Below are 26,881 nucleotides of genomic sequence, written 5' to 3'. Positions count from 1 at the left end.
ATTTTCTGGAATTATGAACATTTCACCTATTATTTTTACCATCTCTTGCTGGGGCTGACCTGCATCAATTGATACAATGTCTACTAACTTTTGGTTTTCTAATCACACCCAATATTTACCTCATCATGATATCTTCTATTTAAAATTGGGATTATAGAATTTTTATCTAAATGTATGTATACATGTATTTTCTTTATCCATTCCTCAAATTCAAGTTCTTAAATAGACTAACATAATAAGTTCTTTGGCATACAATACAAAACACATGAAGAAAACAGTCTAAAACTGCATGGCTGTGCTGTCTGTCCTTAGAACACATTCCCTGTGAAGAAATATGATGACTAGCTCTCAAAAATATGGTCTCATTCATTTATATCTCTTTATATTGCAACCTGAAATACAGTTACCTTCATTTGCCTTAGAATATAAGAATATATGATTAAGATACAAATATTAAATTTGCTTTAAAATTATACAAAATACTCACTGGTTCTAAGGTAAAGCATTCAAAATCCTGAAAGATCAACTGCATTCCTGCCCCCTCCCTTATCCATGCACCAAGTACTTTCTCTTATTCCTCAGGTAGCACATAGAGTAACTTCAGATGGCTGGATGTGTATGTGTCTTAGTGTAGGAGAGGTCTTGTTATCCATACTTTGGTGTGATGATGTGCAAATATGTTTGTCTGCTTTCATTACATGCACTTAATGAATGGAGGCATGCTACAAGCACGTTTCATCTCCTTGACTTTTTCATATAACAAGATAACTGGGGATCACTCCATAAAATATATTCTTTCATTCTTAAGGTCATATACTTCTGTGCTAAGTCAATGTTCTAAAGTTTATTCAGTACCATTTTTTAATGAATCCTTGGCTGTTTTTACTCTTCAGCTTCTAAAGTAATATGACAGTATATAATCATGTGTATAAATCTCATCACATGTTGCCAGTATATCCTTTAAGTAGGCTGGTGATTTGAATGAGAATGGCCCCCATAGACTCATATGTTTGAATGCTTGGTCCCTAGGTGGTGGAACTGTTTGGGAAGGATTAGGAGGTGTGGCCTTGTCAGAAGAGGCATGTCACTGGAGGCAGTCACATGCTTCAAATGGCTGCAAAATACTTGTGCCATTCTCAATATGTCCTTTCTTTCTGACTCCTGATTTCTATCAAGATGTGAGCTCACAGCTGTTTCTGCTGCCTTGTCTTTGCTCCTGTGTCATGGACTCTAACCCCTTGAAGCCAAAAGGCTAATGAAATGATTTCTTTCATAAGTTGCTGGGTGTTTTGTCAAAGCAATAAAAAAGTAACTCGCCATGGGAGTAGGATATCTTGATAAACAATTGCACATCAAATGTTTAAGATACTGCAACATTTTCCTTCAGAGTGTCTGTACCATTTCATATTCTCATTATCAATGTGCCCATGTGCCTGTTTACAAAAGCCTCATCTGAATAACATTTTGACAGACTTTGGGGACTTTATAAATCTGATAGATATGCATTGGTATTTATATTCTGACAAGACTAACCATTGTTTTACATCGCTAAGAAAGATATTTTTCTGTCAACAAACTCCTCATATGGTTCATCTGTAGTAGAATTTATATATCTTCACTTGTTTAACCTGTTTATTAAGAGTTTTTTGCACTGTGTATGTGTCTATGTGAGTATATATCTACATAACTGTGCATAGACAGAGGCCTAAGTAGGATATAAGATCCCTTGGGGCTGGCATTACAGGCAGCTGTGGGGTGTATGGCTTGTTACTTGGGTAGTGGTTTCTGAACACTTGTCCTTGTGATTAAGCATCAAATGCTCTTAACCACTGAGTCATTGCTGCAGTCCCTAGTCATGATTTCAGAACTCCCTGTACTTATAGATACACTTAAGCTTCATTTGTGACTTAAATATAATCCCTTTTTCCTTGGAAATTGTTCCCTTGTTTCATCTTTTTGATACAGGTTTTTAAAGATAAAAATGGGCAAGAACCATATTAGCAAACTTCTAATAAAATATGCATAATTATTTCCCCTAATATTACAGCAGGGATCTTTTAAAAATCAAACATACACCACCATAGCACATAAAAGGGTTCTCTGCTTTCTTTTCCTCTGCTGCACCTAATATCACACAATACATGTGGACAAGAGATTCTAGAAGCAGGACAAAGGATCATAGCGATCTACTTGTTTATTAAAGGTTTGCTTATTTTTATCCTACGTGTATGTGTGAGTGCCTACATGTTTGCATGTGTACCATGTGTGTGCCTGGTGGTTGCTGAGGCCAGGGAGGGCATCCGATGCCCTGCAACTGGAGTTACAGGCAGTTATGAGCCATCAGGTAAGGGGCTGGGAACTAAACTGGAGTCTTCTGCAAGAGCAGCCCATACTCTCATATGCTGAGCATCTCTCTAGCTCTGGGTCATTAACAATTAAAGTATGCCCTGCTGTACTAGAACATCAAGGAAACTCTCTCCAAATAGTGACAAAATAAGCCACAAAAATCTACGTTTACTTTTCTGGTGAAGAATCAGCAGAAAGTCATCTGGAGAAGAGATGCCCCTTATTTCTAAGGTGATCTCTCCCTTTTACATTGCACATTTTGTACAGCAGCCATCCAGTGGCCTCTGGTGCTCTTTACCAGCGACAGTGTTGGATACCCATTACCCGCTTAGTCAGCATAAAATAATTTCCAAAGGCTGTCTTAGAAACTATCAGCTTTTTAAGAAGGAGAGACAATATAGTAGGTAGAAGTATGGTTTTGGAGTTAAGTGATATTCAAATCTGAATTTTCAAATATATTTTCATATTTGTGAATCTTTTCAGGTTGACCAGCTCCTAACTATGTATATGATGGATATCACCAGATTTTCCTCGGGGCTGTTGTTAAAGACTGTACTTTAAGGAGTTAACACAGCAGTCATCTCACTACATGCTTTTTAAAGATTTTATTGAGTATGTGTGTGTGTTATGAGTATGCACTCATGAGTTTAGGTGCCTATGCAGGACAGAGGCTTTGGGTCCCAGCGTGAATGCTGGAAACCAGACTCTGGTCACCTGGAAGAGCAGCACAAGGCCCTTTATTGTCGAATTAGCTCTCTAGCCCCATCTCCACCAGAATGCACACATATTTAATTTCCCCCATTAAAACACTATTTGTGGGACACCATTTGTGCTGGTTAGTTAGTTTGTTTGTTTGTTTGTTTATTTTCATCAACTTGATATTTGCAAGGGCCCTCTGGGAAGAAGGGACATAAATTGATAAAATGTCCCCATCAGATTGGCATGTGATCAAGACTGTGGGACATTTTGATTAGTGTAGGAAGGCTCAGCTCACTATGAGCAGTGCCGCCCAGCGGAGGTGGTCCTGAGTTGTATAAGAAAGTGGGCTGATGAGCTCCAAGAGTCCTATCAAAGAGAGAGAAGAGGGATGCGATGAGCAAGGGCATCAGGATCATGATGGGGAAACCTTCAGAGATGACCAAACCAAACTAGTGGGAATTCATAAAATTTGGATCAACAGCTGTGGAGCCTCCATGGGACTGGACTAGGCTCTTGGCATAGCAAGACAGTTGTGTAGCTTAAGGGGCCCCCTGGCAGTAGGAGCAGAACCCATCCCTGGTGCATGAGCAGGCTTTTTGGAGCCCACTACTTATGATGGGACACCTCACACAGTCTTGAGGCAAGGGGAGGGTTTGGACCTGCCTCTACTAAATGTACCTCCCCATGGGAGGCCTTACCTTCTTGTAGGAAGGAATGGGGGGTGGGTTGGGAGGGGGAGGATGGAGGGGCAGGAGGAAGAGGGGGATCTTTGATTGATATGTAAAATGAATAAAAAAATTCTTAATTAAAAAAAATAAAGTGGGCTGAACAAGAAGAGAAGGCCAGTAAGCAGTGGTTCTCTGTAGACAATTTGTTAAACAGACTTATTAAATAAAAAACACAGAGCCAGAAATAAGGGTGAAAATCTGAGAGATGAGGGAAATAGGAAAGCCACAAGCTAACCTTACCTTACTGACACCTCAGTCTCCAAAGAGAGCTACTTCCTGTCTACCCACACCTGTATGCCTTTGCCTTTCTGTTCTGCTCACTCATTTGCTCTCTCAGCCCAGCTACATCACTTCCTCTTCCTGCGCAGATCTGTCACTTCCTATCTGTCTGTACAGACCTCCAGACCTCTATGGTTGGTGCTGGAATTAAAGGCATGTGTCACCATGCCTGGCTCTGTTTCCAGTGTGGCCTTGAACTCACAGAGATCTAAACAGATCCCTGCCCCCTGAGTGATAGGATTGAAACCATGTGCTACCGTTGCCTGACTTCTATGTTAGTATAGTGGCTGGCTTTTTCCTCTGATCTCCAGGTAAGCTTTATTTATTAGAGCACAAATAAAATATCACCACAGTTCCCATGGCCTTGCATCAGTTCCTGCCTCAGGTTCCTATTCTGTCTTCTTTCAGTGGTGGGATGTTATCTGGAAGTGTAAGTTGCCTTTGGTCAGTGATGTTTTCCCACAGCAATAGAAACCTAGTTAGGACACCGTCTTAACTCTGGCTTGGTTCCCACTCCATAAAAACAAATGAGAATCATTACTACCATAAAATAGCTGAAATAAAATGTCTTGATATGAGAAGAGTGGCAAAATGTTGCAGAATGTTGACTTTAAATATGATAAATTACTGTTTAAAAAGCTCTGGATAACTATGTACCCAGTATTTATTTACCAAAGCTTAGTTAATGTAAGTCTACAAAAGTGAGCACGAAGAAACAGTTTCTACTAATTAAATTGGTCATCAATTGAGCGATTGCTTTGCCCCAGGCAATGCGGGGAGCCACTGACTGAGTCCACCGCAGAGGCTGCCAACATGGATTTGCTGTGTCCACCCTGCTCTGTGTCCACCCTGCTCTGTGTCCACCCTGCTCTGTGTCCACCCTGCTCTGTGTCCTCCCCTGTGCTGCGTCCACCCCTGCTCTGTGTCTACCCTGTTCTGTGTCCACCCTGCTCTGTGTCCCTCTGCTCTGTGTCCACCCTGCTCTGTGTCCACCTTGCCCTGTGTCCTCCCCTGTGCTGTGTCCACCCCTGCTCTGTGTCCACCCCTGATGTGTCCACCCCTGATGTGTCCCTCCCCTGATGTGTCCACTCCTGATGTGTCCTCCCCCGATGTGTCCACCCCTGATGTGTCCACCCCTGATGTGTCCACCCCTGATGTGTCCCACCCCTGATGTGTCCACCCCTGCTATGTCCACCCCCGATGTGTCCCACCCTTGCTCTGTGTCCAGTCTTCTGCCTTCTAGGTACACAACCTCCAGTACGTCCATCAATCTCTCTGCAGGTCAAATTTCCACCTACCAAAGAAGGACAGAATCTCATTTCCCAGTTAAAGAATGTTAAATGGGACGATACAAGTAGATAATTTAAAAGCTCCTCCAGTGCATAGTAAATGAGCCACGTGAAATGGCATAATCTATGTGAAGTGCTTAACCAACATCTAGCCTTTAGCAAGCACTAAAGAGGACATTACTATACATTATCTTCATCATCACGATTATGCATCCATTTAAGTATTCATGGCTGAGGGATTCAAGTCCAGCGTGTACAAGACTGCAGTAGTTCTGATGACTTCTCTGAAAGCCGCATGGTCGCTGTAAAGTCCATCTCTTGAGTGAGAACAGCGGGGAGGCCTGTTCTTTGCTTTGCCGTTGAGATCTGCGGTGGATATTTTTCTGACTGCTTGTGTTCTGGTTGCTTGTGTTTCATGGCACATCTGGGTCTGTGCACGTTTTTCTAAGAACTACTATAAAAGTAATGATCATACAATGGAAAGGCCAGTTTTTAAAATTGTAATAACAGTTCTGGACATAAAGCTAACACCTTGGCCACGTTCCTGACACCACTCAGTTGTATTGAATACATTCTTATTGTGCTGCCCATCTCTGCACAAGCTAAGTTTGTGAAGAGGTTTTTCCATACTGTCAGGCAACGTCTATACTCATTCAACAAGTCCCCATCTTCCCAGAACCTAGCTCTTGGACACTGCCATTGTACTGCTGTTTCTGTGAATGGCACTGCTAAGTACCACACGGAGGAAGCCATATAATACTTATCTTCTGTGACTGGCTTATTTCAGTGTGCACGAGCGCCTCAAAGTTCATTCATGCTCTACATTACGATGTGTCATTCTTTTGATGGCTGACTAATATCCACTGTATGGATATACTTCCCCACTGATGAGCACTTTGGTTGTTCTCATGTCCTGATGAACAACGCTGCTGGGGTCAGGATATGGAAACACCTCTCACAGATACTGCTTTGCTTCTTTTAGATGTGCACTTATCAATGGGGTTTCTTTATCATATACTATTTCAATTCCTGTCTACTGGTATAGCAAAACATAACTTAAACTAGGTATATAAACTAGGTAGTTTGCAAATAATAGAAATTTACGTCTCACCACTCTAGCGGCTGGGTCTCTAAGATCAAGGTTCCCAAAGTCTCTTATAAAGCCACACCCTCTGTTGCATGATGGTGAGTTTTGATGCAAGGTCACAGGCAAGAAGAGATGAGTACCTTGTCCTCACATGGGAGAGGAGAGAGAAAGGGCCAAGCAGGATCCCCAAACCCTCCAGCAGAGAACTTATGCCAACTTATGATTGGTACCTCATGACCCAGTCACTTAAAAAACTTTGCCACTTAATACAATGAGGTTTAATACTTTGAGTATTAAGTTTCAATGTGAGTTGTGAAAGGACACGAATGCTAAAACCACAGCATATGGTGAGCTTATTTTTAATTACTTGAAGAACTGCCAAACTGATTTTCCAGAGTGGCTGTTTCGTTTTATATTCCCACCCAAGCTCTGGCATATGGTAATTTTACTTTTAATTACTTAAAGAGCTGCGTACCGTCTTCCATAGTTCCTGTTCTATGTCATGTTCTCCCCAACAATGATGTACAATGTCCCACCTTCTCCACGTCTGTACTGGCACTCAACACTTGCTATTTAATGTTTGTTTGTTATTGTGTACTAACCATACCATTAGTGCTTTGTGCGGCAGTGGCAAACTGTGGCTTTGCTTTTTGAAGTTTTCCAGTGGCCAGTGACGTTCTGCATCTATTCACATCACTTGCCCGGTTTTAACCCAGTTGTTTGCTTTGTGTTATTGGGCCTCTTGGATTGTTCATGTATTTTGGAGGCTTCTCCAGTCCAGGTGTGTGATATCTTAAGTTTTCTCCTTCCTCCCAAGCAGACCTTTTACCCCCATGACTATTATTCTTTGTTATACAGAAGTGTAGAATATTATTAAATGCATGAAATGGCAAAGGACATGGAGATAATCTCTTAGGTCTGAGCAAGGGGATCTCTCAACCTGGTGTTTTACTTTGATCCTATGAGTGGTGGGAACATTGAGGCACACAGCTTCCTGTGTGGAGTGAACAGAATTTGGCACCACACTTGAGGGAGAGGTCTGTGTTTTACTCAAGTTCTGCTCTCTTTGAAATGATCTCTCATACATATTTTGAAATATTTCATATTTTTGATATTTTAGCTATGTATATAAAATTAATTTCATGGGAAATTCATGTCATTTTTTAAAATAGTTGCCACCTACATGAGGGACAAGGAACCAGCATCTATAAATAATTCCTGGCAGGGGTCAGGATGTGGTACGTATTTGTGAAATGAAAGACTCCAAGAATCAATCCAAGGCTGATACGTGGAGTTTCCCACAACGCCAGTCCTCTTTGACAAGGAGAAAACACAGACACAGTTTGAGACAAGAAGGGCCATTTCCACAAAATCACTGTGTCCTCTAAAAAATGATCACCTCTTCAAGGGTGACCAGGAAGGCTGGACTTAGAAGGATGGTCAAAACCACGGAAACCATAAGAATTATGCCCTGCACATGCTGTCTTTCTGGCTGCCTTCCTGCCCTGGGCCTTGCTGCATACAGTATACGTCTGAATAGCAAGAAGGAAAACTAACCCTGAAGTTCAGATGTGAGACATAAGATGAAGACTTAATTCTAGTCTTAGAAACATGTACTTAATTCATCAGGTAGCAGCAGTCGGGAGCAAAGCTCGCAGCAGGAGTCTGCCTAGGTGAGTTTGCTCTGCTGGATCGTCTTAGGTAGTGTCCTAGCATCAGGGATTGAGAGGGAGCAAGCAACTGAGGGACTTCTGCCAAGGGAAACCTGTGAAGAGTGAGGGATGCCCGAAAAGACAGAGAAACTGGAGGCCGATGGCTTAGCTGCTAGAGTGCTTGACTGGCTGAAGGAAGCCATGGGTTCGATCCCAGCACACACCTATCAGATTTAGTGACACATAACCTGTATTCCTAGCACCAGGGAGGTGGATGTGGGAAGATCAAGGTCAACGTCATACACAGCTTAACAGAGTGAGTTCAAAGCCATCCTGGGCTATGAAAGACCCAGTGTAAGTATAGACAGACAGACAGACAGACAGACAGATATGCATTCAGATTTCATAGAGCACTCCTGAACAGGAACAATTTCTCAGAAACTATTTTCAGTCAAGCATAGCTGAGGACCATCCCAGATATTTCTACCTACCATGTGGCATTTTGAAGGTTAAAATAGGAATCAAGAGACTTTGGAAAGTTAATCCTCAATAAATTATATATTTATGGGATAGAAAGGCAGGCAGACAGAACCACCATCTGTACTCAGAAAGTGGCTGTGGGGGCAAGCTAATGCCTTCTCAATGATACCTAGATCCTAACCCTTAAAACTTAGGAGCACATCACATTCCATGACAAAAAGAACATTGAAAGATTGGAGTTAAGGACTTTGGGTGGAAAGGATTCCTGGGGTCATCCAGGCAACCCCAACCTAACATGACCTGGCTGAAGTTAAAGTGAGGAGAGATAATGTCAATTTTAGAGATCTTCCTAGGGTACATTATGCTGAGGCATACCAACCACCTGTACAGGAAAAAAGCAAGGACGGAAAGTTTTCCAAGGATCTCCCATCAGAGATGCATCTCTGAGAGCGCCTTGACACCAACACAAGGCCACAGCTCACATCAATTTCTAAATCACAGAAGAGCGGAATGGTCAGTTTGTGCTGATGCAATGTCACAGCACCACAGAAATTGGGTATATCCACACAGGATGGGAGCAAAATGGCTAGTGAGCAGAAAATGGAGGAATTCACGCCATCCTTGAATTTGTAAGAAAAAATAGTAAGTTCTCAGAATTCATGGACCTTAAAAGTCACAGGGAAAATTATTGAAGCAAAATGACAGTTGAATTGGCATAGAGTAATAAAACTATTTCATAAAGCATCAAAACTATATCTCTGGTGGAACTTCAAAGTTGGTGTGGGATTGGAAGTAAAAGGTTGTATGTGTGTTTATTATTGCATTGAAGACACAGGGACCAAGCCAACAAAAGCAAAGTGCACAGCAACTGGTCATCCAGTGCCAAACTGTCAGCTCTAAAGACACACACAAGTAACATCGTACAGACAGAACAGGTTATAGTTAAGAATATGTATGTGTTTATACATATACATACATGCATGCAATAACAATATAGAGAAAAAGGTGAAGGAGAGTGGGGAGGGTTATATGAAAGGTCTTCAAGGGAAGAAAGGGAAGAGAGAAATGTTATGACTGTATTATAAATCTCCCCCCCCCCTTAAAAAGGAATTACTCCAAAATTAAGAGAGAAAAAAGTCATATTTACAGTTGCCTTGGTTTTTTGGGTCAGGAAAATTCAGGATTATGAGCTTTATGGCCACAAGGGGGTGCTGTGAGACAGGCGCTCTACTCAAGTGATGCTTCACTTGGCTGGCAGAGAGCCCAGGTCTTCGCAGAGAACCCAGGTCTTCACAGAAAGCCTGGATCCTAACCCACCTTGACTGTCAAAAATGAATGGCATCAAGTTCTTGTTCACTGACATCTTTCAAAATGGAGATTACTTATGACAATTGTTGGTGTCTTCCTCAATTGAAATGAACATAATAAATTTCCATGGAGTTTTCTGAAACAGATTAGGTAAACTGACACAAAGGAGCAGTGTCATGCAGATTTGTGAATTGGACTCCCCTCCCCCCTCCCACCTCCCACTCCCCGGCCCAGCAATGGGAAGAAAGTGTGTGGGGAAGCATGTGTTCTGGAAGACACCTGACTATGGGACAAGGCAGCTCTAAGTCACCCACTGAGAGCCAAAGCCATTTCAGTAAGAGAAATGGTTCTTGGGCTCAGCAGAAAGGGTACAGCAATGGCACTGTCCTTCGGAGCACAGGAAGAGGCAGGTGGAGCAAACCAGTGAAAGCTCTGTGCACGCTTAGTTATAGGTCAGGTGGCCAGGGTTTTGTAGAGCATATGAGGAAAAAGAAAAGAAAAAAATAGACAAGAATCTAGAAAGACAGACCACAGTATTTTTGTACTTAAAATGAGGATAGATTGTATGGGCAAGAGATGAGAACATTGTTTTTGCAAGTTGTGAGTAAGTTTCATGGCTCAGGGAAGCAAAGGATGAGGAATGCAGAGAGGGAACCAGGAATGATGAGCAAAGCCAGGAGATCACACCTGCCTCTCACTCTGCTTGCTGTTCTCCACCATCAAGACCTAGTCCTGCAGTCACACCAGGTGGCAATTCAAGTAGGTTCAAAACACAGTTGCGGTTACTGAAAAAAAAAAAGTGTCTAAGAATGTATCTAGGATGGTTCAACATATGAAAATCAGTCAATGTAATACACCATATAAACAAACTGAAAGAAAAAACCACATGATCATCTCCTTAGATGCTGAAAAAGCCTTTGACAAAATCCAACACCCCTTCATGATAAAGGTCTTAGAAAGATCAGGAATACAAGGAACATATCTAAATATAATAAAAGCAATTTATAGCAAGCCAACAGCAAACATCAAATTAAATGGAGAGAAACTCAAAGTGATACCACTAAATTCAGGAACAAGACAAGGCTGTCCACTCTCCCCATATTTATTCAATATAGTACTAGAAATTCTAGCTAGAGCAATAAGACAACAAAAGGAGATCAAAGGGATACAAATTGGCAAGGAAGAAGTCAAGCTTTCACTATTTGCAGATGATATGATAGTATACATAAGTGACCCCAAAAACTCTACCAGGGAACTCCTACAGCTGATAAACTCCTTCAGTAAAGTGGCAGGATACAAGATCAACTCAAAAAAATCAGTAGCCCTCCTATACACAAATGATAAAAGGGCTGAGAAAGAAGTCAGAGAAACATCACCCTTTATAATAGCCACAAATAATATAAAATACCTTGGGATAACACTAACTAAACAAGTGAAGGACCTTTTTGATAAGAACTTTAAATCTCTAAAGAAAGAAATTGAAGAAGATATCAGAAAATGGAAGGATCTCCCATGCTCATGGATAGGTAGGATTAACATAGTAAAAACGGCAATCTTACCAAAAGCAATCTACAGATTCAATGCAATCCCCATCAAAATCCCAACACAATTCTTCACAGACTTGGAAAGAAAAATACTCAACTTTATATGGAAAAACAAAAGACCCAGGATAGCTAAAAGAATCCTATACGATAAAGCAACCCTTGGAGGCATCACCATCCCTGACTTCAAATTCTACTATAGAGCTATAGTAATAAAAACAGCTTGGTACTGGTATAAAAACCGACATACGGACCAATGGAATAGAATTGAAGACCCTAACATTAATCCATGCACATATGAACACCTGGTTTTTGACAAAGGAGCCAAAACTATACAATGGAAAAAAAGAAAGTATCTTCAACAAATGGTGCTGGCATAACTGGATGTCAATATGTAAAAGATTACAAATAGATCCATATCTATCACCATGCACAAAACTGAAGTCCAAGTGGATCAAAGACCTAAACATAAATCCAGTTACACTAAACTTAATAGAAAAGAAAATAGGAAGCACTCTGGAACACATTGGCACCGGAGACCATTTCCTAAATAAAACACCAACAGCACAGACCCTGAGCACAACAATTAATAAATGGGACCTCTCGAAACTGAGAAGCTTTTACAGGGCAAAAGACACAGTCAATAAGACAAAAAGACAGCCAACAGAATGGGAAAAGATCTTCACCAACCCCACATCTGACAGAGGATTGATCTCCACAATATATAAAGAACTCAAGAAACTAGACATCAAAGCACTGAACAGTCCAATTAAAAAATGGGCTAAAGAGCTAAACAGAGAATTCACAAAACAAGAACTACAAATGGCTGAAAGACATTTAAAGAAATGCTCAACATCCTTAATCATCAGAGAAATGCAAATCAAAATGACGCTGAGATACCACCTTACACCTGTTAGAATGGCTACGATCAAAAACACCAATGACAACCAATGTTGGAGAGGATGTGGAGCAAAGGGAACACTCCTCCACTGTTGGTGGGAATGTAAACTTGTACAACCACTGTGGAAATCAGTATGGTGGTTTCTCAGAAAATTAGGAATGGAACTACCTCAAGACCCAGCCATCCCACTCTTGGGCATATACCCAAAGAATGCTGATTCATACCATAAAGATACATGTTCAGCTATGTTCATAGCAGCACTATTTGTAATAGCCAGAACCTGGAAACAACCTAGATGCCCATCAACGGAAGAATGGATGAAAAAAATGTGGTACATATACACAATGGAGTACTACTCAGCAGAGAAAAACAATGAAAGCATGAAATTTGCAGGCAAATGGATGGAACTAGAAAAAATCATCCTGAGTGAGGTAACCCAAACCCAGAAAGACAGTCATGGTATGTACTCACTCATAGGTGGATTCTAGATATAAAATAAAGAACAATCAGACCACAACCCATAGAAACCATAGAGGATATATATATAGCATGGAGGTCCCTAGGACGACTGTGGCTTATAATAAATTTCAGTTTTACTCAATTATTGAAAAAAAATAGCCAAATGAATGGAAACACATGAACTATGAACCAAAGGCTGAGGGGCCCCCAGCTGGATCAGGCCCTCTGAATAGGTGAGATAGTTGATTGGCTTGATCAGTTTGGGAGGCAACTAGGCAGTGGGACCAAGTCCTGTGCTCATTGCATGAGTTGGCTGTTTGAAACCTGGAGCTTATGCAGGGACACTTGGCTCAGTCTGGGAGGAAGGGACTGGACCTGCCTGGACTGAGTCTACCAGGTTGATTGCAGTCCTCGGGGGAGGACTTGTCCTGGAAGAGGTGGGAATGTAGGCTAGGGGTAAGGGGAGGGTGTGGGAGGGGGGAGAATAGGGAAACCCATGGCTGATATGTAGAACTGAATGGTATTGTAAAATAATATATATATATATATATATATAAAATAAATAAACAAATAAATAAAAAAAATGAAAAAAGAATGTATCTAAGCTTTTTTTTAGTGATTCAGGCAGGCATTTTAAAACAAAACAATCGAAATCATATTAATATTTGAGATATTTCACTCTGGTGCAGGCAGTACCATTTGTACTTCACTTTGATATTTTTTAATGTCATGATTTATATGGTTTTAATCTGTGCAATGCTTTATCAGTGATGGCTCCTTCCATGCCATCCCTTTCCAACTACATTTCTGATGCCAGATTTTTTGATTCAAAGAAGAAGATTGTATTGTATTAAATGAAGAAGTAGATATGAAAATCCAGCATCTTTCAGCTGTTTCCAGCATAAAAGAGGTTTTTAAAATGTGAAGACCTCTTCCTCAATAATGCTCTTTTTGTTTGTTTGTTTTTGTTTCTTTTTTGGAAAATAAAGCAATTTTTATTGATATGTTTAGTTTTACCAGTGTAACAACTTTAGTTAGTACTATTAAAAATAAGCACATGAAATGATATCAGTTTTAATTTCTCACATGGCAAATATTGCCAGAGAGAATGTATGTGAAGTAAAGGTCTTTCGAGGCCTCTGTAATACTGAGGAGCCATAAAGGGATGCCAAGACTAAAAGAAGTTGAGACCTTAGATCAAGGTAACTCCCAAGTGTGTTGTTCTGAAAGAGAACTGTGAGCATCAACTATATGAACATGTTTAATAAACAGCTCAAAATGAGTGCACCCAAAGAGAACTCTTGATAATAGCTCCACCTGAACATTTGCTCTTTCTCCAGTTTTCCCACAGTCACTGTAGTTCAAATAGGAGCCTAACTCTAAGATTCAAGAATCACTGCCTGACTTCTGTGACTACCACAGCCATTCCAGGAATAGTTCTACAGGCATTACTGCTGAAATATGTCTTCAGTGTATCTGTTTCTATGCATACTGCTTTCACTACCCTTCTACTTCAGTTCATCCTGCCATCACATTCTCTTGGCATCTTGGAAAATTAAATCAAGCAAACAACAATTGTTAATGAGGAGGGCAGGGGTAGAAAATGTCATGTCATGTTCTTACCATATAATTATCATTATGGTCACCATCATCACCATTATCAACATCACTATAGTTAATACAATCATCATCACATTCACTATCACCATGGTGACTACCTTCACTCATTACCATCATCATCATCACCACCATCACCATGGTTACCACTATCACCACCACCATCAACATCATCACCATCATCACAATTATCGTCATCAACATTGTGACCATCATCATCATTATTACCATCATCATAATCATTGTCATCATCTAGATATGACCATATCCTAATAATATACATAGTACTACTAGTTTTTCATTTTCATATAATGATTTGATGATTCTATTTAATCTAAACTAATTTTGTAGATGATAAATATTTAATGCAATATTTTTCATTAAGGATTATCAAAGTATTAACATATTAACACAAAACAAACTATATCAGAGCATGCTTTATATTTCAGAAAAAGTAATTTAGATGTAGATTCAAACACAAGTTCTGTGTTTGGTCATTAGTTACAGAGCTCAGCTTACCTTATCAAGTTCATCTGAAAGTGCAATACCTGGGATTCAAAAGAGATTTACAAGACAATTTTAGAAGCAAGCTTTGATGACTTCATGCTACAAATTTAAAAAAAAAAATTCTAGTCATAAATCTGGTGCATTACCTATTCAATTTTGTTCCTTTTCATTGGTTCTTTAAAATACTAAAATATGTCCTTTCTACTTACGAAAGCAAATTAAGAATTAAAGTCAACAGTGAAGCCAGGACCTGCTGAAGCATCACAAACGAAAGGCAGAAGCTCAGAATAAGCAGATGTTTCTTGTAGGTCCTCAGAGTCAGCGCTAACTTGCTAGAACATCATGGAAATGCCAGTCAACTCCCCTCACTTTTTTTTTCTCTTGAAACTGTTTTTTCTACCCTTTTTGTGTTCAATCCAGAAATTCTCCTGGTAAGGTTTCTTTCTTAAATACCAGAGCTCTTTGCTGAAACATCTTTTCACTGAGTGTAAGTCCTTTCAACTAACTCACACCAATATGTTTTGCTGCAGGATCATTTCCTGTTGGCATTTCAATCTCATCCTTCCTGGTTTTGATTTTTTTTTTCATGTTATGATAGTGTCCCATGTTAGGGCTAGGAAGAGTCTCCTTGCCTAGGCACTGGAGTAGACGGGGCCACCCCTGAGGTTTGGGACAGACAGAAGGAATGAGCTGGTATCAAGTTTGAGGAAGAAGGATCGGGAGACAAGAAAAAGTCTGTAAGTCTAAAGTGCAAGGGAACAGAATGTCACAATGGGATTTGAAGCTCAAGCTCAGTAGAGCCTGAAGGGTAAGCCAGAGCAGCTGAGCCACATGGAAGAACCAGAAAAAGTCACAAGAAAAGAAACCTTAGCAAGAGTCTCGGCATGCTCAGCTTTCCCTCCTACCTAGACACACAATGACCTGCAGAAGGTGTACAGGATGCTCTATCAGCTCCCACAAAACCTACACCAGCCCAGTGAGTCAATTATTCACAAGAAACAACATCCATTTCTTCATCTCAGTAACTGGCAATGTTCTTCTTCTTGTAGATAAAACTGGAAAAGCAGCATATCTGAGAATACATTCCACATAGCAATATTCCATGACATCTTTTTTTTTTTCTTTTGAGAGAGGATTTCTCTGTGTAGCTTTGGAGCCTGTCCTGGAACTCACTCTGTAGCCCAGCCTGGCCTGGAACTCACAGAGACCCACCTGGCTCTGCCTCCCGAGTGCTGGGATTAAAGGTGTGTGGCACCACTGCCCAGCCCATGACATCCTTTTTGATACAAATTATTGGTGAGGGTCAGGAGATAGCTTCACTGATAAAATGTTTGCCACACAAGTATGAGGACCTGAGATTGGAATCTCAGCACCTGTGCAAGAAGCTAGATTGCACACTTGTAATCTCAGTACTTGGAAAGCTGAGTGAGGACGATCCTGGGGCTTGCTGGCCAAATTGGTGAGATCCAAATTCAATGAAAGACCTTATCTCAAAAAAACAGGCAGATAGTCATTCAGAAAAGCCTCTGATGTTGACCTCCAACCTCCAAACACATGAGAATACATTTATACACACACACACACACAAACACACACACACACACACACAGAGAGAGAGAGAGAGAGAGAGAGAGAGAGAGAGAGAGAGAGAGAGAGAGGAGAGAGAGAGAGAGAGAGAGAGAGAGAGAGAGAGAGAGAGAGAGAGAGAGAGAGAGAGAGATTGGTGACTAACAATTTCTTTGTTGGAGCTGAAGATATGGCTTATCAATGAAGAGCACTAGCTGCTTTTGCATCGAACTGAGTTTGGTCCCCAGCATCCGTATGGTTCACGACCATCTGTGACTCCATTTCCAGAGGATAAGCTATCCTCTTCTGGCCTCTATGGGTACTAGGCACACACATGGAACACCTGTATACTTTCAGGGAAAACTTTATTCAGGAGCATAGAATGAAATAATTTGTTACTGCACTAGAAGACAGTCTAACTATTAGCTTAGGTATAAGGTGGTAACTTAGGCATAACCCTGGTTCAAAGACACTGTACTGTGAAGGAGAAAAACCTGCAGAGCAACAGCATGGGAGATGGTGTGCCAGAGTAGAAAATGTGTCACCATCAGGAGATGACACATCAGATATATCACAGCTTTTGGGCAATTATAATTATTTATATAGGTTTAACATACATCATAACTTTGTGAATGTTTGGTCTTCTAAAAATACATAGAATTACAAATAGTTACTGTAAATAATTCAAATTTTATGCAAGTGAATGAACTCTGGCATTCCACATAGACCATGTTATGGTCTACAACACACTTAAAATGCATCATTCCAGATTATAAAAGTTAAATACATCTTACAAGCTGTTTTTACATTTAATACTATTCTGCAGAAATGTTTCTTTCCCATATTAATTCAAGATCAAGACTGAATACCTTAAACATAAATATTTAAAAGACTAAATCTTCATATATGAGAAAGGGAATGTAGATGCTACAAAGTAAAATTCTCATTCTCAAAGTCACAACACTTAGTTATCTGGAGTTAAATATCCCGTAGATCAACAGCTTGGGATTTCTGATTCTCTTGATCTTTTTGACTTGCTGCTCAGATGCCTTGAACCCGAAGAAATAGTTTTCTGATCCAATTTTTAGAAAGCTATCAGTAAATCTTTAAATTTATTCTACACCTCGGATCTCTGAACCCAGTGTTCATAAAGATAGCAACAATACATCACTTATCTACCTTTATCTAAATATCTAAAACACAGACAATTACTACTGACAAGTGAGTTTAAAAAAAAGTGCCTGCCACAGGATACAGGATACTCTAGAGTGGCGGCTGGCACTGGGAGCTGCTTCCCAGGGTTGGGAAATGTTCAGCAGTGGAGAAGAAAGGGAAGACATATTTCAGTTGAAGGAGTGATGACACCCATCATAAACTCAATCTGCCTAATCGTAAAGCTTGCTTGAAAGAAAGACCTATCTCATTTAACTATTATCAATGCATAGTCTGATGACCATACTTAATGGAAATACTGATTATCAGATAGGCTTAACATTTACATATTTTAATGACTTTGCCCAATAAATTATACTAGTAAGATACTTTAGATCTATTAGATATAATTCACTTAACTTCTATTTTCAGTATCAAAATGTCTAGGGCATTTCTCATTTCATTTTTAATCAAAGTTTACACTGATTAAAAGTAGTTGTAGGAATTTTAATGAAACACTTCTCCATGGAAGCAGAAAGCTCTAGCCTTGTGTATGAACAGTCAGACATTCATATCAGGGCCTAGGAGAATGTCCATAGCTCTTCTCTAAGAAGGGGTTATAACTGTTGGGCTTTTCATCAGCCCTTTAAAGCTTACAGAGATAGGTAATCAGTACTAAACCAAATATACAAGAGCAGCTTGCTGTAGCACTCAAAGTAGAAGTATTACGTGGATTCTTGAAAGAGCCACATTGAACAATTAGAGGGAATGTCCTAGTAGAGGACTGAATGTTTGCTTAGTATCCAGGAAACTCCAGATTTGATCCAACACACCAGCCAAAACCCAAACAATACATGCAGTGGAAGCACCAACAATCTCTTGTTCTAATCTCCACAGGGGTCTAAATGGCATCAGGAATTGGCTCTAAAACACAGTTCTTGGGTGCCTAGATTTCAAGTGTGTTCACTCAAGTGGGTGCTTCATCAAGATGTCCATCTACGAGGCCCAGAGTTAGAATCTCACTGTAGCTACAGAAATCACAGACAGTGGCTTTGCACAGTTCTCCCCACCTTGGTCACTGTGACTCACTTCATCAAATTAGGTAAGGAGATGCTCATATGAAGTGATCCTAGCTATTTCTCCCAAATCTGGTTCCCTGTTGGGGAAACGAACCTTCCTGATAGAATGTAGAGACATAGTCTCCCAAACCTTCCTCTTGGAAAGTCTTTTTCCAATTCTGAAGGAAAATGCAGAAATAGAGGACAAAACATAGAAGGGCTGATTTGAGAATGGGTTGGCCCACGTTAGCTTGTAGGAACAAACTCTGCACATTCCTCCCCAGTGGCTCCTTTAGAGACATCCCATCATCAGCTTGCAGTGGGGCTAACTGTACTGAGGAGCTTGATAACTACAAATCTGGGCTCATTTTTAGAATTAATGAATTTAAACTACTTACTGTAATAGATAAAAACCACTTACTTTAACAGATAAAAATACTTACTGTAATAGACAAAGCAGACACCTGCAAAAAATACTGCGTGCATCACCTGATAAACACCCTTGAACATTTTTCAGTTAAACCCTCTTTAGACAGGCTGCTTTTAAGGCCAAGAATTCCTGTTTGCTTGCTTGGTTTTGTTTCTGTGTTTTGAGACAGGGTTTCATATTGTAGCTGAGGCTGACCTTGAACTTACAGCAATTCTGCCTGAGCCTTCTGTGTACTGTAGTTGCAGACATATGCCATCACACCCAGCAGAACCAAGGAATTTGTTTTTGATTGCTTAGTCTTGTAACAGATTAAATAATAAATATTTTTGTTTTTATAAACTGTATATAAAAAGATAGAAATACACATAATACATGTGCAGTTACCTCTGCACTGTGCCTCCATTGTGTATTGTGGTTGTATTCTAACTAGTGAATAGTTGGAAGCTCTCTCTCTCTCTCTCTCTCTCTCTCTCTCTCTCTCTCTCTCTCTCTCTCTCTCTCTCTCTCTCACACACACACACACACACACACACACACACACACACACACAAATATACATGCACACACACACACACCCCTAAAGGAAAACAAACAAAAGCAGCTTCAAACAACACCCCTTACCTTCTACTAACTACAACCTTCTCTGAGATCCTCCCTTTTTAAACAAAACAAAACAAACCAAGAAGATCAGGGTCTTGTGTAGACCAGGACACTAGCATCACAATCAATATATTGAACTTCAGGGCCTCCATCTTCCAAAGGCTGGGGTTGCAGGCAAGCACCACCACAACTGACATTCTTCTCTTTCTATGAATTCTTTTATAGGAAGGCTGGCATGACTTAACACTCTCCCCACCTTCTACCTGTCCCTCCATCTACTCAATGCTATTTGGAAAAGTAGCATCATAGCTCCTGATTATCAAATCAAACCAAGAACTTTTCTACTGTAAAAGCAGAGCTTTTATATTTCATGTTTTACATTTCACCAAATCTACACATTTCTCACAGGAAGAAAAAACACAGAATGAATGTTATAATTTGAATATGAAGTTTCCCCCAAAGACTCATGGGCTGTGTGCTTAATCCTGAATTGATGGGAACTATTTAGGGAAGTGGTAAAATCTTTGGAAGGTGGAGTCTAGAGAAAATGGTCACTAGGAGTATGCCTTTGAAGGTGATATGGCCCTCAGTCCCTTGCTTGCTCTGTGTTTCTGTCGACCGTGAGATGAAGGATGTTCTCTAGCCTATATTCTGAACACCATGATATTCTACAAAAGTGCATTGAGCCAAACAACAGACTGAACACTCCAACACTGTGCTGCAGCAGACCCTACCTTCTGAAAGTTGTTTTGTTAGGTGAACTCTGACAGAGGAAATAACACAGAGTAGAGAATAAGAAACTTTCATTCACTCTCAGGCAGCTAATAAGAACAGGAGATGGATTCCTCTCCTAATATATTCAGATAAAGGCACACAGAGAAATTATGTAGCTTCCAACTATCCACTTGTTAGAAGGCCACCACAGTACAGAGACAGCCGTACATAGAACATGTGTATTTCTGTCTTTTTCATATAGACTTTGTCCAACACCAGCTGCTTTCCTTCTTGATTTTGTAAACACATTCTGGTTTACACCCAACCTCTCTAAAGATTTTTCTTTTTTCTTCCTCAGATCATCTTACTCTATGATTCTCAAATGTGTGTGTGTGCTATGTCCTATGAGTTTCTTGATCCATGCGTTGATAACTCCCATATCTTTATTTGTAACTTTAACTCTACCCTAAATTGCCGCCTGAGATATGCACTTGGTCTCTGGAAACCCAGGACCGTGGCTGACTCTACCATAAGTCTCACAGTTTCTGGGAGCAGAATTTGAAGTATTATAATACATTACCCCAAAACTCTCCTGAATTCTTATTTGGGTGCAGTACAGGCAGAAAGTAATCTCCTTGCTTATGGAAAAAAAAAAAGCCATGGAGGAGATGGGAATGGGGGTGGGCTGGAGGGAAGACGGGCGGTGGGGGGGGGTGGGGGGGGTGGGAGGGGGAGAACAAGGGAATCCGTGACTGATATGTAAAATTAAATTAAATTATAAAATAAAATTTAAAAAAACCTAAAACACAACAAACTAAACATGCTTTTGTTCCTATTAAGCCTTGGTCACAGAAACTTCTCAATTTATATAAAATATACGTCCTTCACTCCCATCGTATGGCTAGTGCTTTATGTTGGCTTCCTTCTCCTCTGTTTTTGCCTTGAGGCACAGACCAGATCAGTTCTATCCACCACATTGCCCCAGTATGATGGCCGTACAAAACAGAGTGCTGGAGTGTGACTCACAAAAGGCTTGGAAGTACGCCTGTCTCTTAGCTAGACTTCCATCTTCCATATCTTGTCTGATCCTTCCGCCGCAACAATACAAAACTTGCCCTTTCTTAAGCTCCTACCGGGAGCCCCTGTCTTCGCATCTGAGAACATCCATCCTCGTGATGTTCTGCCGTTGCCTCATCTTTATCTTCGCTCTTTCTAGACACAGCTACGGTGCGTTCTGTATGATGAAGTTAGAGGTTCTCGCACATGCTCACAGCTCTTACACCATATTCCGGAGAGTGTAAAAATTATGTGTTTTCACACCAACTTCCAAACTACAGTCTAAACTTGAAGAACAGGTCTGTTTATCCATCCTGTTTGTTATGTCTCATTGGCACTAAATTAATGTGGTAACGAATGAGCCACCCATTGTTATATAATCTGCCTCTACTTTTTTCTCATGGGTTACATTGTGTAATTCATATTATAAAATTCAAACATGTTTCTCACTGGGCAGGAGGCGGGGGCAGAATGAATGGTGTGAATACAAAATATCCCCCAAAGGCTCATGGGCTGAGTGCCTAATCCTGAACTGATGGGAACTCTATGGGGAAGTGGTGAAATCTTTAGGAGGTGGAGTCTAGAGAAAATGGGTCACCAGGAGTTCGCCTTTGGAGGCTCCAGTCTCTTCCCGCCCTGTGCTGCTGTCACATGGGCTGTCACTCTACCTCCTCAGGCTGTTCTATCAGAGAAGATTCATTTTCATATGCTCATGACTGACTGACCACTGAATTTTTCTGCTACTTTTTTTTGTCTTGACTTTAAGTCCAGATTGTTTATATCAGTCACAGTACATGGATGTCTGTCCTCTGTGTCCCAACAGCTGGGTGCCTTTCTCTGGAGAAGCTCCAGCCAGTCTTTTCATATGAGCTGTGATAAACAGTGCAATGTCTGGATGGCCATAAGACACTCTTCCACCACTGCCTCTTCCAAGGAAGCTGCCAGATGCAGAGGAGGAATGGGATCAGAAACTGTTAGGAGCCTGGCTACCCTGGGAGCAGTAGTTCACTGAGCCAATGGTTTTCGTGACCAAATGCACAAAACAGGCAACCACTGCCTGTTCACCCGAGCTTGCTTGTTCACATTTTACCCGCTTGTTTTCAAGTATAGCCCTCCAGTTTATTTCATAGTCACAGTAAGAAGTCCCAGCAAACCAACCTGAGCTCAGTCAAATTCATGTCATCTTACATCAGTGGCTCTCAATTAAAGAAGGTGAAGACAGATCAGAAATGAAGACAGAGACATCCCAAAGAAGATACATGGGCGAGTCATGGGGCCAATAGGGGCATTCATCCAGCAAACCATGGCTATGTACAGTGCTAATCACTGTCAAGTCCTGGGGAGTCTGAGAGCTCTGTCCTTAGAACCACTGCCCTGTCCTTAAATCCTCTGAGTCCAAAGAGGAGATAAAGGAAAAACAGATAATGGCAGGTAAGTGCAGTCAGGGAAATGCATTGAGCCTCAAAATGCTAAATCTAAATTCAGTCTAGAGCAGAGAATTCATCTTTGAGAATATGGTTGACCTGAGACAAGGAATAGTAGGTTGTTAGAAAAGGAAGCTGTGCCAGAAGATGAGATTTCAAGAACACCATAAGCAGATAAATGACACAGAGGCGTATTAATGGAATGTGACACACCTAAAATCCCTAAGAACAACACTGAAGACGTGGTGAGGCCAGATCTAGAAGCACTTTCTCAGAGCTTTTAAGCGGAGCCATCTGAAACAAGTGTCAGGTCTGTTTTTGAGAACCACTTCACTGCAGTGTGGGCTCACTGGAGAAACCAACTGCTAGTGTGAGGAAGGAGAGTTCTCATTCCTAAGTTCTCTCCATGCTTGTCGGGGTTCCCCATGCTAGCTGGTGTCCAGACTCACTCACAGCTTTGGTAGGATGCACATAAACACGATGAGTGCCACGTTGCTTCCACACCTAGGTAGTTGAAACTGGGTTCCCCAGGCTACTTCTCCTTCTGCAATAACATTGGATGGCTTTTGTTAAAGATGGGAAAATAACAGAATGGACAGAGTTGCATCTCTAGAACACCACATTATGCCAAATGAGAATATATTTATTTTGGGTCACCCTCTAGACATTTTATCTACAAGATTCCCCTAACATGAGAATAAGGCAGCCCAGCCACCCATATGATCAATAAGGCAGAGATGGTTTCTATTTTTCTTTGCACAACACAAAAATGGAATGAAATGGAACATGTTGATCAGCTAAACCATTCATTGCATCAATGATATTAAGAGTGTAAACTACTAGTGTCTTATAGGAGTAAAGAAATGAATCAAATTCAAAATATATTTAAAATGAAAAATGACCAAGATTTGGTAACTTAGTTGTGGTGGGAGAGGTGAGAGAGAGAGAGAGAGAGAGAGAGAGAGAGAGAGAGAGAGAGAGAGAGAGAGAGAGAGAGAGAAGGAGAGGGAGAGGGAGAGAATAGTAGAAGGGTTTGATAAGTCATAGTACCACCACCCAAGACAGCATGCTAAAATGCCACCTTGAGGAGAAGGTATGTTCCTTTATGTATACTGACATTAATGTGGTATATTTAAGTGGGGGTATATGCCAACCATTTACCTGAATGAAAGCCTGAGGAAAACCTGGGTGAGAAACAAACACATTTGTGTTAGCTGTTTGGGAATGATGAATCAATTATGAGGGTGGGTGAGTTGGACAAAAAGAGTAAAGAACCGAGTGAAAGGATGAATCATAAGATAGAAAGAATTCCCAAGGAAGACCTACGAGTAGTGATGTGAGGGCATTTAGAGCAGATCAAGCGGCCACCAGCTCTCCGAAAGACAGAGGTCAATGAGTCTGCAGAAAGCATTGAGCGGCTGAAAACCGCTGAAGCAGTTCAGCTGGATGAGGACCACAAACCATGCTCTTTGGCAGTTGAAATCAACAGGCGATGACAGTGAAAATCCAGCAGAGTCACTGGTGCCTTGAAGAGTCAGGGGGAGCTGACACTGTGGGGACGCTGGGCACAGCTGTTCTTTTTGACACGTGGTGTGTGAGCAGAAGAAGGAAACCTCACGCTGTCTGGAGTCAATTCAAACTCGCGAGGGGAGCTTTCTGCGTGTTTTTTTTAACGTTAGATAGTGCAGCCTGGTACAGCAGCCACTCATCTCCTCATGTGGTGATCAAACACTGGAAACGCACTGGTTCACACTGAGATGTGCTGGGAATTAAAACTCACACTAAAGTTTGAAGACAAAGAACTAAGATGTGACTATAATAGATCTCAATGATTATTTTATATGAAGCATACATAAAATTGACAATCTATACATTAGCATAACTAATTAAATTAGCATAACATAATTAAATTTCATTAAATTTAATTTCATGCAATTGTTTTAATATTCTTAATGTACCCAACTGAAAATAGAAACTCACATGTGTGACTTATATTACATTTCTATTGTGCTGCGCATATCTGAGGATGTTGTAGGCTGGTACGTATCTGTGATAGGCAGAATTCTAAAACAGTTCCCAAGACTCACATCTGTACAGTCCTTCTCCCCTGACCCCAAGTAGGATGACTGAGTGTGAAGAGATATTTGCCTCTGGGCCAGAGCACTATTGCACAGAATTTAAGCAACTAAGATGAGAGATTCACCTGTGTGAACCTGACGTTCCCAGGCACACGGGTTGGAAGAAGGTGAAGTTTCGGAGAGATGCTCCACCATGTTTTGTAAGAAGTAACAAACTACCAAAGAGATGTCTCCCCTCTACTCTCCTGCTGATAGCCCTAGTGGTTACTGCTTTTCCAGATCATCCTGAGTCATTAAAGAAGCCCACCATCGGCTTCAGACAATACAGTTCACTCCTGTGGTTCTACCTGTGTGCGAGTGTAAATGTCTGTGCCCTCCTCAAACTCATGTTAAAGCCTGAACTCCACTGTTACAATGGTAAGAGGTGAAGTCTGGGAAATGATTATGGAACAAAGTCTCCTCTGGTATTAAAGCTAACATAAAAGAGTCCCACAGAGCTGCTTGGCTCTTCCCCCACCCAAGGATGTGGAAAGAAGGCAGTATCTATAAACAAAGAATCAAGCAAGCAAACAACAATAAAAGGACATCACTCAACAAGGATCAATGAAGTCTTTCATCTTGGACTTCCCAACATTCATACCTGGAGAAGTAAGGTCTATGAATATAGAATCCACCAGCCTGAGGTATTCTGTTATAGAAACCTGAATGGACTAACACAGTAGGAAGTCTGGGAAGGAGCAGAGCCTAAACTGATACTTCTACTGCAAACTCGGTATGTACATCATTAAATATGGGAATAGTCCCTTAAAAAACAGCTTGGGGACACACCAGGTACTATCTTAGGATGAACAACAAGGCAAGTATTTGCTAGGCCACTGCAATGTTTTAAAGGTCACAGTCTGATGGATATGTATAAGGATCAAGCATGTTTTTCAATCATCTTTTTTAGCTCGTGTTTGTAAATAATCAAGAAGCTGTTGTAGTTCCAATCACTTCCCCAAGTAGTCAGACTTAGAAATATTAGCATGTGCCTTTTACCATATTAATAGGATCAGGCTCCTTTCAAGAACATAATTTAATAATAAGCTGAAAATCTACTTTATTGTTTTTTGCTTCAAAAGTAAATCTAACCCAAAGCAGGGCTTTGCTAAATCCTTTCTGGGGGGCTTAACATCTTATTGCAAGGCATGTTAGTTTCTCAAATCTCTTCATTATATGAGTCTTAAGAGGCTCTAGTTTTAAATGAAAATGATATTTTTATAAATATATAACACATAAATGTATATATCAATGTACTGCCTAACTATGTAATATATATAGGTATGGATATTTTGAAACTTTGCCAAAATTATACCAAGGGACAATGACAAACTTTGACACATGAAATTAGTAAAACTGTACTATTGGGAAAAAGAGATATTTTCAGAATTATTAGTCTTAGATTGCATCAAAAGAAAATTTTGATGAATCCATGATTTTAGCTTGCTAATGAAGATATGTGAATTTTTGAAATAGATACCTATATAGATGAAGATATTATGAACTTGCTTCTAAAATCATAATGTATACCTGTGCATCTACAAATTCAGTACATATTCACCAAATTATATCATCAAGATGCTTGTTGAATTGCCTGATCCCACAACAGTGATTCTGACTGAAAAGCTGCCTGAAGAATCTCTTATCTTACAACCTCACCCTTTCCCAGGGAGTCATGGTCACATCTTGGTGCTTGGGAGATGAGGGAAACATCTCATGGAATTTGTGACTTATCTGTGGTGTTCACCTTGTAGATGACAGAGTGAAATCTCTGGGTCATGCCCTCAGAGTAGAGATGTTACTTTTGGGGAAAAAAAGAAAATTACATGGCACCATGCTAGGCTCTGAAAGGACTCAAAGAAGAATTTGAC

General features: G+C 40.5%; 1 protein-coding gene across 10 annotated transcripts in view; it reads right to left on the bottom strand.

The window, feature by feature from the left end:
- The window catches only part of C2H8orf34 (chromosome 2 C8orf34 homolog), a 385,259-nt gene that overhangs the window by 241,967 nt on the left and 116,411 nt on the right, over positions 1-26,881 (bottom strand). For all 10 annotated transcript variants that reach the window (XM_015993542.3, XM_006974691.4, XM_006974693.4 and 7 more), the window contains one exon: positions 14,906-14,934. In XM_015993542.3, the coding sequence (XP_015849028.2) occupies positions 14,906-14,934 (29 nt within the window). The remainder of the gene's footprint in view (positions 1-14,905; positions 14,935-26,881) is intronic.

Source organism: Peromyscus maniculatus, chromosome 2 (genome assembly GCF_049852395.1).
Source record: "Peromyscus maniculatus bairdii isolate BWxNUB_F1_BW_parent chromosome 2, HU_Pman_BW_mat_3.1, whole genome shotgun sequence".
Classification (NCBI taxonomy): Eukaryota; Metazoa; Chordata; class Mammalia; order Rodentia; family Cricetidae; genus Peromyscus; species Peromyscus maniculatus.
The sequence above is the reverse complement of the archived record's forward strand: the minus strand, read 5'-3'. Positions and strand labels throughout refer to the sequence as shown.